The sequence below is a fragment of the Gymnoscopelus braueri genome (assembly GCF_963280865.1).
Source record: "Gymnoscopelus braueri genome assembly, chromosome: 22".
NCBI classification, from domain to species: domain Eukaryota; kingdom Metazoa; phylum Chordata; class Actinopteri; order Myctophiformes; family Myctophidae; genus Gymnoscopelus; species Gymnoscopelus braueri.
In genome coordinates, this window is record NC_137624.1 from 37,597,162 (window position 1) to 37,614,326 (window position 17,165).

A 17,165-nucleotide genomic window follows, 5' to 3' on the forward strand; every position below is an offset into this window, starting at 1 on the left:
AACATTTCTGTTTGCCTTTTAGGCTTCAGAATCAAACATTGCACAGGCCAGATATGACAAATAACTTAAATATCCAAATAAACTATTAACATATTTAATCATTTTATACATTTAAAAATAGCAGAAATAGCTGATCTACAAGCTTGTAGATCTGCTATTTCTGCTTTTTTTATATATTTGGAAATTAGTTATTTTTCACATTTTTCAACATGGAAACGATTATGCAAAAATAATGGCGATTATCTCAAATAATTGCGATTAGACGATGATGTAATAATTGTGACAGGCCTACCTCTGCCCGGGCCCCAGCGGCCTGCCTCCTTCCTCCTCCTCGTCCTCGTCAAAGTCCAGCGAGCTCAGCGAGTCGTTGCGCGAGAAGCAGCAGGGCGTGCCCTCCACCGGCGTGTAGCGGTGCGGCGAGTCCAGGGAGAACCCGGCGGTGGGCGGGTTCCGCTTGGCCCCCAAGCCGCCTCCCCCCGGAGGCGCGGGAGGGGGAGGAAGAGTCGAGGAGGAGGAAGGAGGAGGGAGAGACGAGGGATGAGGGTGGGTGGGAGGGGAAAGGTCGCGGGTTCGCCTGGTCATGGGCTTGACCGGCGAGGTGGGCTTGCTCCTGCGCCTGTCCTCCTCCCTCACCTCCTGCCGGTGGAAGGGCGGGTGGTGGTGGTGGTGAAGGAGGTGGTGGGGGAGGTGGGAGGGGGTGGGGTCGAGCCTGGCGGTCCCGCCTCCCCTCGGAAGGTTGTGGGTGGCGGGAGGAGGGCGGCCCTTCGGCATGGCGGCGCTGATGCACTCCGCCAGGATGTCGTCGCCCGCCGCCTCGCTGTCCAGACAGGGGCCACGGCGGGAGGGCGGCGGGAGGAGGCGCTGCTGCTGCTCCTCCGTGCCCTCGGCGACGGCGTGCATCCGCTCGTTGGGCGGAGAGTCGATGGTGAGGTCGCTGAGCGACGAGGCGGCCGTGGAGAAGTTGAGGGGCGTGTCCTCCACGCAGTACACCCGGGGAAGCTCCTCGCCCGCGACCGCCACGGAGGAAGAGGAGGAGGGAGGGGCGGGTCCTCCGCCCCGCGGGGGGAGGAGCTTGTAGACGGGGAGCTGGCTGGGCGGAGGCAGCTTGCGGGAGGAGGCGGCGGCGGCGGCGGATGTGGGGTTGTTGGCGGGAGGAGGGGCCGGTTTCTTTGGCTTCCGCGAGGAGCGCGTGGGCATGGCCGAGTTGATGCACGCCTCCAGGATCTCGATGTCGTCGCCGTCCGAGTCGTCCAGGAGGTGATCGGGCTCCTGGAGGAGAAGAGGAGGAGGAGGAGGCGGCGGTTGAGGTTGCGGCTGCTGGGGCGGAGCCCGTCTCGTCGTCTCCTGCACTCGGAGGGGAGGAGGAGGAGGAGGAGCCGTCGTGGCCGCCACGTGGGACATGCGGTCCGCCTCGCGGAGCTGCTGGGGCGTCCGGAGGAGGAGGAGGCTCCCCGGGTCCCGGCGGATGAACGGCTCGTCCAGACTGAGCGCGCTCAGACTAGAGCAGCGGGACAGGAAGCCGTCGGGGGTGCTCTCCGTGGCGAAGTGGAGCAGCGCGTCTCCCCCCACGCCTCCCCGCCCCTCCTCCTCCTGGAGGAGCAGCAGGCGGGGCCCGCCGACGCCGCCGCCGGCCGACGGGGGCGACGCCTCCTCCACCACCCGCTCGCCTCCCGCCGGCTTCTGGGCGGCCCGGTCCGGGCGGCCCGGCGCTCTGGGCATGCCCTTGTGGCACACGGGCAGGTCGCGGACCTCGCGGTAGTCGCCTTCGGCGCCGTCGGAGACCGCCAGGGGCCCCCCCGTGGGAGGGGAGGCGGTCTGCGGCGGGGGCGTCTTGGAGCGGCTGGGGGGCATGGTCTGCCCGGGGCTGTCGGGGAGGTCGCTGGGGCTGATGAGACCGCTGCAGCAGCCTCCGCCCGCGCCGTCCTCCCCGTCTCCGCTGGACGGGATGGAGCTGGCGATGGAGTGCGTCCCGAAGCTCTCCAGCGAGCTGACGGAGGTGCAGCGGCTGAACATGAGCGGCGTCTCGTGCTCGACGTGAGCGGGAGGGGGCAGAGGAGGAGGAGGCTGGGAGGAGGAGGACGCGGGAGGGCCGCCGGAGGAGGAGGTCGCCGACGGATGAGGCGGGGTCTGGGAGCCGGGGCTGGTCTTGTGGGGGAGGACCAGGTGCGGGTGGCCGGAGCCGGGAGGAGGAGCGTGATGGTGATGGTGGCGCGCCTTCATCCTGCCGTGCTCCTTGGAGGAGGAGGAGGTCGGGCAGGGAGCCGCGTTGCCGCCGCCGGCCCCGTCCTTCCGAGCCATGGGACGGGCGGAGGGCTCCTCCCCGTCCTCGTCCTCCTGCGAGGACAGCGACGACAGGCTGGAGCCGCGCGAGAAGCAGATGGGCGTGTCCTCCACGCAGTACGTCTGGAGGGTCTCGTGATTGGCCGCCGCCGCGGGCCGGCTGGCCACGCTGGCCCCTCTCTCGGGGGGAGGAGGCGGCTGTTTGGGCCTCCTGGAGCTCTTCATCAGGGAGGCCTCTTCCTTGGAGGTCGAGGACGAGCCGGAGGTGGCGGTCGCCGCCGCCGCGGAAGGAGGCGGCTGCAGCTTGCCGCCGCGGAGGAACAGCTGGGGCTTCTGGGAAGGCGCGGCGGCGTGGCCGTCGTCGCTGGACCCGCCCCCGTACTTGAGGCTGTAGTCGATGGGCTGCGGGTTGGCGTCCCTCGGACTCTCCTGGCGCTCCTCGTCGTCGTATCGCTCGCTGTAGTTGATGGGCTTGTCGTCGTCGTCGTCGTCGTCGTCGAAGGAGGCGGCGGTCAGGGTCTGCGGGGAGGTCTTCTTGGGGTCCGAGGACCTGAAGGGGGCCTGGATGTAGAGGGGTGAAACGTGTCACTGATTAAGACCTGAGGCCGCTTCCAAACATTTTCAAAATCCTAAAAAAAATATCGGAATAAAATAATTTTCACGATTTTTCAAAAATAGCAGATCTACAAGCTCGTAGCGCGGCACTCGGTGCCGCGCTATGAGCTTGTATATCTGCTATTTTTGAATAGCCTAAAGAAATCTAAAAGTGACACAGATGCGTCCCAGGTATCAATGGGTTAATAGAAATGTTATGGAACTTTATTAGCTTAATTCACCATCATTTTATGCTCTTAAAGGGCAAGACCACTTTGGTAGAGGTTTGGGTTGTGTAGTTACCTTGCCATGATGTAACTCCAAAGGTGGACAAGAAATCAAAAATGATTGCTCCATTGATTAGAAATTGATCATTCTAAATATGCTCCTCATTGACTTACATTGTACGGAAAAAAACGCTCTCAAAGTCACTCTTTTAGCACGTAAACAAACATATACAAAGTTGATTCAGACAGCAGAGAACATCACCAAACCCAGCACATAAAAATGATAACTTCCTGTTGATTTTGATTTGTATTAACACATTGACTGCCAGAATTATTTCAGATTTTTAGCTGTAGCCTGCCAGAGATTTTTCATTGAAAAAAAAAAAGTACTCAGGAGCCGAGATACAGAATTTTTAAGTTTTAAGTTAACAAGGAAGTGGATAGGAGTCTAAATCTTCGAACAATCATATCTCCTTGGTCTTTGGGTCAAATTAAAAAAAAATTACGAAAAAAATTTTTTTTTCTTTTTTTTTTTTAAAATAGAACGCAGATCTGCGTTTTTTCAGCTTTGCTTATGATCGTTTATGTGCTAAAAGAGTGACTTTGAGAGTTGTTTCACCGTACAAAGTAAGTCAATGAGGAGCATATTTAGAATTATTTATTTCTAATCAATGGAGCAATTTTTGTTATTTCTGTCCACCTTTGGAGTTACACCATGGCAAGGTAACTACACACCATAAACCTCCACCAAAGTAGTCTTGCCCTTTAACTCTTGCATACATTAATGTAACAGAGTAAAGGATCAAGAGATTCATGGAATAACAAGAGTACTGAAACAACAGATTAATAGAATAATAGAAAGACAGTATCGTTAAGGACCTGGATGTGGTACTTCCTCTTGAGCAGTACTTTCTCCTCGCCCTCGTTGGCCGCCACGTTAGCCCCGTTGCCCCCGTTGTCCTGGTAGTGCGTGGGACGGTAACCGGGGCTCCCCGGCGCGCCCCTCCCCGGGGTCGGAGCGGTCGCCCAGCGGTCGGCGGGGTCGCAGGTCGGGCTCTGGCGTCCGGAGTTGAGCTGCTCGTCCGAGTACTTGAGGCTGTAGTTGATGGGGGTGTCCAGCTCGGCGCCCTCGCCCGCCTCCATGTCGTGGTTGGCGCTGTGGATCTTGTGCGCCAGGTCGGCCGGGTACTTCCTGTAGGATGCCGCACAGCGGACACCGCTCGAGGCGTTCGAGCCGGAAGACGCCGAGACCTCGTCGTCCTGGAATCAATATACAGCAATTAACGGGGAAATGTGGGGGTTAAAGGAATAGTTCACCCAAAAAATTACGTATTTTCTATCAATTACACACCCCATGAAGCATTGAATTCATGGAGATTTATTAGGTTTTGACGCATTCCTGAGCCAATAATTTGATGACCGGGTGTATTTCCGGTAGGAGACTTAAAGAGTCTCCTTTGTGTCTCCTACCGGATACATTAGCATCTTTCCGCCGGTGAAAAAATTGTTGGCTTAAGTGTAATTGATAGAAAATAAGTAATTATTTGGGTGAACTACTCCTTTAATGGGAAAATACGGCAATATATGGGAAATAATGGGACTATGTATATATACGTACTACTGCTAGATTTAGGGTTAGTACTTTACCTACTTGTGTACTACAACTGTACTGAATCGATTTAACAACATCAAGTGCCAGTGGGTTTTTAAAACCTCCCGTCTAACGACTGGAACAATAATATTTCTAACACGATCCGCCATTGCAGAGTGATCGCCCGTCGAAAATGGCTCGTTTTCACCACTGTAAAAAAGTATGGAGATCTGGACCCTTTTCTCCAAATCCTATCATTGGAGCGGACGGAAGGGACGTTTTTTGGGGCCCTTGTCACATCCGTCCATTCCATTTTACAGGGACCTAGAATCATTCCTAAGTTGCGTTAGAGCGCCCCTTGTGGAAAGAAAAAATATATATGTTTATGGCACTCGACGGGTGTATTTGAAAAAAACGTTTTTGGCACTCAATGTGTTAATTGTCACTTCCATAATACATAATATTCAGAATACATGGGAGCAAAATACCGTTCTCCGTAACTCTGGTGGTGCTTGTCACATTAAAAACAGACAAAAAAAAAAGAATTAGTTCTACGGCTCCTACTAGTATTAGTAAATCTATTATTACTAGTACTCCTACTACTATACCAGTATTACTACTTAGTATTACTTCCGCTATTAGCACTCCTACTACTAGCACTAGTGCTACTATTAGTGCTACTAGTATTGCTATTCATACAGCTAGTCCTACCATAACTCTGCCTACCTTGTGGGCCAGGTCTGGGGGGTACTTCCTGTACCCGTGGCGACTCCCCGACGTGGAACCCGCGTCGTCGTCCTCAGAGTAGTTGGAGTCGGCGGCCGCCGCCCGTTCCCGCCGGCCGTAGCCGTCCGCACTCGTGACGCTGTTGAGGCTGTCGCTGGAGGCGCGGGCGTACGCCGAGGTCACGGCGACCGGCGGAGGAGCGGTCGGTCTGGTCTGGTCGGACGGAGCGCCTCGCTTGGCGTCCGGCTCCATGTGGAACGCCCCCGGGCCTCTTCGCTCTCCTCCGCTCCCTGCTCTTCGGTCCCTCTCTCCTCCTCCTCCTCCTCGCCCTACTCCTCTTCGGTCTCTCTCTGCCACTCCTCCTCGAGAGGAAGGACTCGACAGGACGGGGGTGTTGACGTAAGGCGAGCGTCCTCCGGGGCCGTTCGGGCTCCCCGTCGCCGCCTCGTAATCCCCGTAGCCCCCCGTTCCGGCGCCGCCGCCGCCTCCTCCGCCGCCCGCGCCGGGCTTGGCGCCCCGCCCGCCCGCCTTGCCCCGGTGCATCTTGGGGCTCAGGTTGTCGATGTTGTCGAAGGTCTCAGAGAGGTCCTGGGCGTCCAGCTCCTCAATGAGAGCTTTCTGTTCAGGAGGAACGGAGTGAGGGAGAGAGGGAGAGAGGGAGAGAGAGGGAGAGAAAATGGAAAGGAATTCAGAATGGATTCTCTGCTATTTCATACAAAACACGTATACTACAACAACTATTAATACTAACAATACTAATACTACTACAATCACAAATGCTACGCCTTATACTACTATTAACCCATTCCCTGCCATCGACGGAGATCTCTGTCAATAAAAAGAAAATCATGTTTTTTGTGATTACGCTAGAGGGCGCTCTTCGCCAACCTATGAATGATGCCTCGACTGCGAGAGAACGATAGAACCGGAAATGACGTCATCCAAAAACAAATAACCCAATGTTATGAGATGTAGAAAAACACATCTAGCTCGGATTTCTTCTCCCAGACTGCGTTTTTTGTGTGAAAACGAGACATTTAACTGCAGATAACAACAGAACAGACTATCGCGGTTAAAAAGTTTTGGTTCCGGTGGAAAGAGGAGAGACTCGTCTCCCCACGGAGACATCGTTTGTTTACATCCGGGTTGAAAAAAAAGAATGGTGGATCGTCAAAAAGACTCAAAATAAGGTAAAGCCACTGGCAGTGGCGGATGAATTAATTAATTAAATAATATCTGGCAGTGAATGTGTTACTACTAATACAGCTGAACTACAACTGCTAACACTACTACTAATAATAACTGAGAAATATTGCATTGCGATCGTATGCCTCTGCCAACCGGTTTAGGGTCTTGTCCAGGCTCACATTCAGTATGTAGTTTACCTGCTTCCTGGCGTGCAGCGACGGCTGCTGCGCCCCCCCGGCGCCGCCGGGCGGCGACATCACCACGTTGGCGTCCTTGTACTTGGGCGGCCGGTTGGCGAGGAGGTTCCTCAGCGCCGCGGCGCTCCCCATGGCGATCATGCGGTGCTTGGAGTGCACCAGGTTGCGGAGCGCCGAGACGGCGCCGGCGTCCCACAGCGCCTCCTGGTCCCGGGCGCAGCGGGCGGACAGGTTCCACAGCGCCCCGCAGGCGTTGGACACGATGGTCAGGCTGTGGGAGCGGAGGTGGCGGAGGAGCACGTGGAGACAGTCGTGGTCGCGGAGGATCTGGCTGTTTATTATGGTCAGGGATGGAGAGAGAGAAGAGAAGAGAAGAGAGAGGGGGAGGCAAGGCAGGCAGAGAGGGGTGGGAGGGAAGTAGAGAAAGAGAAGAGAGAGAGTTTGGAGAGAGAGGGATAGAGGAGAGAAGGGGGTTAACCCATTTAGTAAAAAAAAACTGTTTTCTGAAAAAACGTGTGTTGCTATATCAGTGGTGCTCAAACTTTTTCGGGTCAAGGACCCCCGAAATGATATATATATTTGGCCGCGGACCCCCATTTAAAAATATTTAGTTCCAGGGACGCCCAGAAGCGAAGGTTTGAGTTAAAAATATTTATTCAAGGATTTGAACAAATCTTCCAGTTTAAAAAAAAATTGCAGATCTACAAGCTCATAGCGCGGCACGAAGTGACGTGCTATGAGCTTGTAGATCTGCTATTTTTGAATAGACAAAGTATAGAATGACACCGATGCTTTCCCATGTGTTAATGGGCTAACAGGTGTTTGTGAATGAAGATCGTTCGGCACTTGTCGATGCGCGAGGCCATGGGTTGCTCAGCGTGTCCCTTCTTTCTGCCTTGTTGTCAAGCGATATGTAAAAAAAACGTCATGCATTTGCTGTGAAACCATTAAATGGTTATTTACCGGTAATCCTCGTTGGTCGCTATCAGACTGGAGACGTTGCGCAGGATCCCGCCTCCGCTCTCGACCACGGCCAGCGTGTTGCTGTGGCTACGGTGAGAGAGGGCGGCGACCAGGAAGGCCAGGGCTCCGAGGACCCGGCAGATCTCCGCCTTGTTCTCGGTGCAGTGAGCCGATAGGTTCCACAAGGCTGAGAGGACGGACTTCAGGGTGGACTCCTTGGGTGATGAGACGGGATGGAGAGAGAGGAGGAGGAAGAGAAAAGGATAAGAGAGGAGGGGGGAAAGAGGGAGAAAGGAGAAGAGAGAGCAAGAGGCAAGATTTTTTGTTTTATACATGTATAGTATTCCCAAAGTATACATATTTTCATAGATACTGGAATACTACGTGAGGACAAAGAAGGTATGGTGAATCTATTTTAGGGATGTTTTGGGGGGTAGAAAACTAATAGACATTTATTAACACATTGCCTGCCAAGAACGCATATATGCGTTCTTTAGAATCCATCACTTGCTTGCCAAGAACGCATATATATATATATATATTATTTTTTTTACATTTTTCTTTTTTAAATTTGACCCAAAGACCAAGGAGATATGATTTTTCGAAGATTTAGACTCCTATCCACTTCCTTGTTAACTTAAAACTGAAAAATTCTGTATCTCGGCTCCTGAGTACTTTTCTTTTCTCAATGAAAAATCTCTGGCATAAAACTGCAAAAAAATCTGAAATAACTCTGGCAGTCAATGTGTTAAACAGGGACGGTTTTCTGAGGATTTAAACAACGCCAAGGGTGTTTTAAATACTGGCAGACATGGGTATGTATGTTGTACACTAGGTATGTGCATGCTACCACACTTTATCACTCATGCCCTCAGATTTATAACAGGGGAGACAGCTACAACACCCATCACTGCATACTGTATAATAGGGTTGGTTGGCCCTCACTTGCGACTAGGAGAGATCAAGCATCGTTTTGTATTTATCTACAACGTTTTAATTGGGAGTTTACCCCTTTACTTAAATTCTCTTTGGAGGTGGAAAACTAGTACCTATCACACGCGCTCTCAGGACTGCTTCATGCTTGAGATTCTGCGTGTCTCCACCGAGTTTGGAAAGTCTACTTTTCAGTTTTGTGCTCTGCATACCTGAACTAACTTACAGGGTTTGTCTCTTGTTCCTCTTGGTAATTTTCTGTTGGATATATCAACTCTGGTCAAGCTAAATTGCACCCGTTTTAATAGATGCTGATAAATCATGTGATGTCATTTTCTTTTAAAATCATGTTATTTTATGTGGTTTTTGTTATCTCTGCACCACTGGAAGAGATGGTATCAGTGTGTTTTCTGAAAATTAAATAAAGGCTGAAATTAAATTATATTAAACAGCATAGCACTCCCCTATTAAACAAACAAAAACAGTAGCATGTGCATCTTTTAGATTATTGTAACTAAACCAAATAAATTAAGAAAACACAAGCTTCAACAATGAAAATGGCATTTATTCTGGTACCCTTATTAATGTGTTTGTATGGCTAACATAACAATGCTAATGCATACCAGAATGTTTTCCCTCATACTATGCATACCCTAAAATGTAGTTACTGTGGTCAGCCTTCGGATGGCAGTATATACAGTCAAAAAATATCTGAGTTTTGCTAATGGTATTAAGGATAGCACTTCTTTGATCCGATTTGTGAATGATTCAGGCTTATCAGTCTTCTAACTGGCTTGGGGGGCAATTGTAGTATGACAAATACCTGAGGAAGCTACAAAGATGCAATCCTAAATGCAAGGATGTGCATTCCCAAAACATGGCCAACTGTGGCTGGCTTCAAGTGGCACCCAATACAGGTAGGTGCAACATTAGGATACATTTTGGACAGTTTCTCTCTCATGAGAGCATGTATGGTCAAAATAATTAAAAGAACAATCTGCCGCGCGGTAATCGTGTTAACCAGCAATACAAACAATGTACTTTATATGGAGATTCCTCTGCTTTGTCAATAACAGCATTCCCATACCAGATAAAATATTTTGGGAGGAAAAAGATGACTATGTGTCATGTGTATATGGCCACATGTACTGTACTATTGAAATGAACTAAAGTGGTGTCAAATTTGTTGTGCAGAACTCTTTATGGTTATTGGAGAAACATTGGCATTAGACAGCATCTCCAGAAGAGCCCAGGTGGGGCCCTGTTTATTTATTTTACAGAGATCCAGTGCTCATATCAGCTATATTTGCTGACCAGTTCTAGAAGGGTTCTTTTAGCTCACGGGTTGGATACATTCCAAATAAATGCGGAGATGTGACTGTCAAGATCTCGGAACATAAGATTTAGGTAGAAAGAAAGGAATAATTTGAAACAGATACAGCAAATGAGGCAACACTGTCATTTTAAATCGTGTTAACCATGCCCGCCACGGAAACCGGCAGTGATGCCCATCTCACGAGATCCAATTTTGTACAGTCTAAAAGTGTTTAAAAGGGGGAACTGTCCTATTTCCTCCTAAATAATGATCATTGGGTGTTATTATATATGGAAGATCCTTTTAAATGCAGTTTTTCTGTGGACACGCACATTAAGAATACCAGGTTGGGAGCTTAGGATCACCCACTTCATACATAATGAATATCTACAGCTACTTGCAAAAGAGACTGAGGTACTCTGCCTTTTCATTTATTTAGTTTGTATTGATTGATTAGACACGACAGGCATGCTATTTGGAGTGAAGTGAGTAATATTAATGTGACTGAAGGGAGGTAATATGACCTTGGGTGCATCATAAGTCAAGTTTGTTTCTACCAGCCTGTTTGACAGAGGAGCTTGCAGCTTACAAAAAACAAACCAAAAACACACAGGGAAGGCATCCTCGCACATTTTAACCCCATCGTGTGGCCTAGAGGAGTAACGTCAACTCCACAAACATAAAAAACTAAACAAATGCGAAAATCGTGGCACTACCTCTTTAACCCATTAACACATTAACCGCCAAGAACGTAGTCCTACGGTCCGTTAAATCCAACTGTTAAGCGCCGAGACCGTAGCCCTACAGGCTGCGGTCTTTTCGCGCATGCGCGGTCCGGGTGCACTTTCGGAATTTTTTTGATCCACTTCCGTTTCCGGTTTGATGACCGGAAATAGAATTATTTGGGATCCGGTTTTGACGATCACGCCCGCTCCCATTCTACAGACGAAACTGAAACTCAATTCTCTTCCTGTAGTTTTTTCTCCTCGCATTTCACTGTTTAACGTAATCCGCTCTAACTCAAACATGGATGCCCCGTTTGACACGCGATCTTCACTGGGAGATACAGGGAGATCTCGCGGATGTAAACAGACCGTGTAGAGCTCAATCTTAAGGATTTTAACAAGATCTATGGCGACATGAAAAAAACAAAAAAACAACAAAAACACCTTGGCACTGGTGAGTACATTATGAGATTAACCTCTGGCGGTCGATGTGTTAACTGCCAGAGGTATTTTCATATTTTTTTAGCCAGTGCCAGAGTTTTTCATTTAAGTTTTAAGTTAACAAGGAAGTGGATAGGAGTCTAGATCTTTGAAAAATCATATCTCCTTGGTCTTTGGGTCAAATTGGAAGTTCACGTAGATCTACGCGATTGGCACGTGGCGGCTTTAAATAGGTTCGCGTAGATCTACGTGATTGGCAATGAATCAGTTAAAGTGATATAAATATAAATCATTGTTGGATCGTGTAACAGAAATTCCAAGATAATATTCAAAGATTTTCTATCAATTATACACGCCATGGAACCTTGAATTCATGGAGATTTGTTTTGTTTTTGTCGCATTCCTAAACCAATAATTTGATGACCGTGGCATCACTCTTGACTCCACCGGTCATCAAATTATCGGCTCAGGCATGCGACAAAAACAAAACAATCTCCATGAATTCAAGGCTTTATTGGGTGTGTAATTGATAGAAAATAAGTAATTTTTTGGGTGAACTACTCCTTTAATGTGGTTAATGTAGATAGTATTTTTAAGACAGTCGCCTGTGGGCCGCTGAAACTCCTTCGACGACCCCCTGGGGGCGTCCCGGGACCACTGAGCTAGTAGTGATCGAGGTGTTTATTTTCTCTCACTCACACCACCGGTACAAGCAGTGAAATGTTGCTGTGACAACGGTCGGCAAGACTGTGCAACATCAGCGATACAATATACGCAAGATAATAATAGCACTGTATTATTATAATAGCGCTGTGTTCTTACCTTCTGGACTTCCAGGGCGCACTCCATCAGCGCACGTACGCTGCCTACTTCTCTCAGCGTCTTCTTGGAGTTGACGTCGGCCCGCCAAGACAGGTTCCTCAGGACGCTGGCGATCACCTGCAGCACACGACGGTGCAAAACTGTTACTTTTCAGGATTCTAATTCAAAAATAGCAAATCTACAAGCATTGGTAAATCCATTTACCAATGGATTAGATCAGTGGTTTTCAACCTTTTTCATGCCAGGGACCCCTAAATTGATATACATTGATATACCATCTGAAAATGTTTTGTGCCAGGGACCCCCAGAAGCAAAGATTTGAGTTAAAAATGTTCTCTTTGAAAATGTTATATATTCAAAGATTTGCACACATTTTCATGATTTTTCTAAAATAGCAGATCTACAAGCTCATAGCGCGGCACTCGGCCGCGCTATGAGCTTGTATATCTGCTATTTTTGAATAGCCAAAGCTAAGTGGTTAAAATTATCCTGAGGCTATGTTTACTAATTTAGCTGGGGACCCCCTGGTAGCCCCCCAAGGACCACTGGTGGTCCCCGGACCACTGGTTGAAAACCACTGGATTAGATTATTAGGCTACATAACATTACATTAGCCTCGTCCCTACCTGTTGCAGATCTTCGCTCTCCGATTTGAGCTGAGCAACCATCGCACGCATGCATGCCTTCATGGAGCACAGTGTGGCCTGATGGGAAAAACAGAACAAAAACCACCACCACCCACAGGTTAGACAGATCGACAGATTACACAGATCGATAGATCTTCAAGCAGAGGGATAAGACTTCAAACCTTGTTTGCCACGTCTCCGAAGGTGAGGTTGGTCAAAGCCATGCCTGCGTAGCGGCGTAGTGTGATGTTGTAGTGTTCGCTGGTCAGTCCGTAGATCTCGCAGTCCACGTGGAGCAGCTCGCCGATAGCCTGCAGACCGCCTGAGGATGGATGGGACAACGATGCCAGGGTGAGAGTAAGGTACGGTCAGTAAGGTCTGTGAGTATAATGCTTGGTCAGTAAAATGGTCTGTCAGTGAAACTGTTGCTAAGTAAAATGGTCCGTCAGTGAAACTGTTGCTAAGTAAAATTGTCTATAAATAAAACGGTATGTCGATGAAATAATCGCAATAAAAATAAATGATAATAGGCCTGACTTCGATTAGTCGACTAATCGATCGAGGGAGTCTGATTCGACTGCCAATCTCTTAGTCGAATAATATATATATATATATTTTTTAAAGTTTATTCGACTGAGAGATTGGCCTAATTTGTTATGTTAATTAACTAATAGTTTGAAAAAATAGGATATACATATATCATATATCATGATTTATTGGGAGTAACCAAGCAAGTATATGTTAAATCAGACATTAAGCACCCCTACAGCCCAAATGTAACGTTTCTCTATTGCATAACATCTTGTTTGCATGATTCGACTGAGAGATTGGCAGTCGAATCAGACTGATTCGACTGCCAATCTCAGAATCAAGGTAAAGTCGATCAGAGTGGACTATAGACTATAGGCCTGTCCCCTTAGTTGGGGATGGGGACAATAATAATAATGAGGACATTGTACCCAGTTCGTTCATGGCGTGCCGGTGTTCCTCATCAAACGACAACTTCATGAGGACACACACCGCCGGACAGATCTGGTGGTCCACCGGAGACGGCACTTAAAAAGGACAGACAGACAGACACAAGTTTATTCTTCCCCTACATTCTCACTGTGTCACACAGGTGTCTGTCAAACTAGGTCTCAGTAGGTTGAGGAAGGTCTCAGGATGTCTCAACTGGGTCAGGTAATCTCAAGACATTTCAGGACATCCTAAAATTATCTTAAGACATCCTGACATGCATTAGGACATTCTGAGACATCTTAGAACATCCTCACATGCTTTAGGACATTCCAAGACATCTTCGTACTGTACATGCCGACACGTGTTAGGTCGGGACATCCTGAGACGTCTTAGGACATTAGAAAAGGAAGGGAAGAAATGTATTAAGTTGACATAATACATTTTTCTACAGGGAGCTAAGACACAGTGTGCGGAGTTCAGCACCTGTAAAACAAAATGCGTTGGGATGTGCGTGCTTCCCTTTGGACTCTACCTCTTAGGACATACTGACATTTTAGGACATCCTGAGTTTTTTGTAGGACCAAGAAAACACAGCAAAGCCCATCTGTTCATCTTTTCATCCGTATAGGACTTAAGGACGTTCCTAAAGACATTTTTGGAATATCCTAACACATCATGATGTCTTAAGATATTTTGGAATGTCCTAACACATCTAGGGCCTAAGGTGTCTCGAAATGCCCTAATACCTCAGGATGTCCTAAAACGGTGCAGCCATCATCAGGACACAAACATAAATGTGTTGTGACAGATCACACAAACATTGACAATACTACACACAGATACAGAGAGAAAAATAGAATAGGCTATATCAGTCATAGTTCGAGGGCATCACATATCACATGCGGCATCACATATCGGGTGCATTGGGTGCATTCTATCCCTGGTAATAGCCTTCCCCTTCCTAAGTACCCGGGAACCATAACCACAATTTTAACTCATTCACTGCCAAGGACGACTTCCAAAGGCCCAGACTGCCAAGGAGGGGGTTTCCACCACATGGTGCTCTTCACTAACACATGAGTGACCATTTCATCCCCAGATGCACACAGAACCAGGAGATCACGTGATCCCAAGATTTACTGCTCCATTCACTTCCTGGTTAACGTCTTTGGGTAATCGCCATGTATTTTTGGCGAGACATGCTGTATTCAACGGCCTATAACAAGCGAACGGTGGGTCGCGATAACATTGGGTTTTTTTCTTCGGGGAAGCACAGTGAAACCCTCCGTGATTAGCAACGATCAGGGGATCGATCATACTGGAGATAAATATTCTGTGACTACTTGAAAAGTCGCTGGCAGTGGATGATTCATTTATTTATTTATTTATTCTGGCAGTGAATGAGTCAAGATCAACTGTCCTAAAACATCTAAAAAACACGTCAAGGTCTAAGAGTTCTTTATAAGGACTCCCCCAGGTATGGTCTAGTAGTCCTAGACTCCTAGTCCTGGTTTCCCCCGGTCTAGGTGTAATCCTGGTCTAGATTGAAGGGGTCTTTTTAGGGATCTCACCTGGATCTAGTCCTAGTAGCCCCCCAGGTCTAGGTTTAATCTAAAAGGAAGAGGTCTTTGTAGGTACCGGTCTAATCCTAAATCTAATCCTGGATTTAAAAAAAAGGGATGTTTTAAGGGAACTTACTAGGGTTGTGGTCCTGGTCCAGTCCCTGTTCGTGGGCGTCCTGCCAGGCCCAGCACGCCTCGCAGTAGACCCGGATCTGCTCCAGGAGGTGCAGGACCCGGATCTCCCTTCGGCCGCGCTTGTCCTCCGGCCGGCTGTGCACAATGTTATGGAGCGCGGCGCTGGCACGTGCACGCGCCTCCTTGCTTCCTCTGGAATTACCTGATAGGACGGACAGGTAGGCAGGTAAGATCAGGGCCTGAAATAAATGTTTCTAAATGTGTGTGTGTATGGGTGGGGGGGTCCCTGGCTAATAAGGCTTAATACATTATAATTGCCCTCTATAACACAAATTAAAAATGTAAAACTATATTTTAAATATTGTATTTATTTTAGAAATAGTTAATCTTTTACTCAAGGGTGACAATGGCCGTGGCAAGATGATTGATGAAATTTGTCAATGTGTGGTCCAGCCCTATGGAATGTATGGAATGTGCTAACTAAAAACCAACGCAATACTCCCTACGGTTAATGAGCATCAAAACTATATTTTAAATACATTTTTAGCACATGCATTCCATACATTCCATGAACAAATGACATCATCAACTTGCGACGGGCGCTGTCGCCCTTGAGTAAAAGATGAACTATTTCTAAAATAAAGAAAGTATTGAAGGTGTTTTACAATTTTTATTTCAGCTATAGAGGGCAAATATAATGTATTAAGGCATATAAGGCTTATTAGCCAGGGATCCTTTTAACTACTTCACAGAGGGAGGATTTATACACTTTTGGTGGATAATCTATCTTGTGAGCTTAACTAAAGGTCTTAGACTGTCCGTCTCAGATTGCATTTCGTCGCTCTGCTCCAACTTAATGGGTTCTCTGAACTATGCTGTAGACGGCTGTCTCTTTCTCCTTCTACTCTCAGTGCTCTATTCTTGTACTCGGTATCCTTGACTTCACGTCTTTCCACTTAACTTTACAAAGTTAAGTTTTACACACAGACTCACACACACACTGCAGTTACCACTGCAGTGTGTGTGTGAGTCTGTGTGAATGTGTGTGTGAGTGAGTGAGTGAGTGAGTGCGTGCGTGCTATACACTACTCTTTGGAAAGTTCCTCAAAATAATGGGGAAAGGGAAGAAAAATAGAGAACGAACATAGACGTTTGTGCCAGTACTTTAGAAGTGCTCTGGAGAGAGAGAGAGAGAGAGAGAGAGAGAACGCACGCCCATCTCTCGCGCATTCATGTCGGCTGATTATATTAATCAACATTGCTGTAAATGGATTGTTACCTAGCAACAGGGAGTCCTTGTCGTTGCCATGGAGAAGCTGAATGAGCAGGGGGAGACATCCGGACTGTCTCATGGCGATGCAGGAGTCCTGGGACGAGGACATCGCCAGCAGAGTGCGAGACATGTCGTCTTTATCGTGTGTCCCCAACATGGACAACAGACTGTACACCATCTCAACCTGGTAATACATCATCATCATCACCATTATTATTACTACGACTATTATGAGGAATAAATACTATCATTAAGTATTCAAAAGAACAAATTACGAAGTACATTTTCTTTTTAATATCAATGCATACATTCATTTCAATACAACGCTGTATTGAGAATTTCCCCCAAAAACTATTTTCACTATTTGATATAGGGCTTAAGTGGTGAATTCATAATATATTTATACTCAAAAGTGCAAAATACTCAAACAATTTACTTAACACATTGGGTGCCAGAGGTTTATTAAAATATTATACTTTGAGTGCCAGGACTTTTTAAACATTTTGAACCTTTTTCAAGTAGTCACAAAAAAATTTCAGTGATCACCGTCCTCACGGTGATCCCCTCATTACACACATACAGGTCTCGTACAATCGGGGGGAAAACA

The 17,165-nt window shown here is 47.7% G+C and overlaps 1 protein-coding gene across 4 annotated transcripts in view; it reads right to left on the reverse strand.

Moving 5' to 3' along the window:
• The window catches only part of apc (APC regulator of WNT signaling pathway), a 46,885-nt gene that overhangs the window by 5,792 nt on the left and 23,928 nt on the right, over positions 1-17,165 (reverse strand). For all 4 annotated transcript variants that reach the window (XM_080419060.1, XM_080419059.1, XM_080419058.1 and 1 more), the window contains 11 exons: positions 16,565-16,742; positions 15,287-15,487; positions 13,588-13,683; positions 12,811-12,950; positions 12,629-12,706; positions 12,003-12,119; positions 7,767-7,981; positions 6,804-7,134; positions 5,419-6,036; positions 3,981-4,361; positions 293-2,841 (listed from right to left, as the gene is read on the reverse strand). In XM_080419060.1, coding sequence (XP_080275186.1) covers positions 293-2,841; positions 3,981-4,361; positions 5,419-6,036; positions 6,804-7,134; positions 7,767-7,981; positions 12,003-12,119; positions 12,629-12,706; positions 12,811-12,950; positions 13,588-13,683; positions 15,287-15,487; positions 16,565-16,742 — 4,904 coding nt within the window. The remainder of the gene's footprint in view (positions 1-292; positions 2,842-3,980; positions 4,362-5,418; positions 6,037-6,803; positions 7,135-7,766; positions 7,982-12,002; positions 12,120-12,628; positions 12,707-12,810; positions 12,951-13,587; positions 13,684-15,286; positions 15,488-16,564; positions 16,743-17,165) is intronic.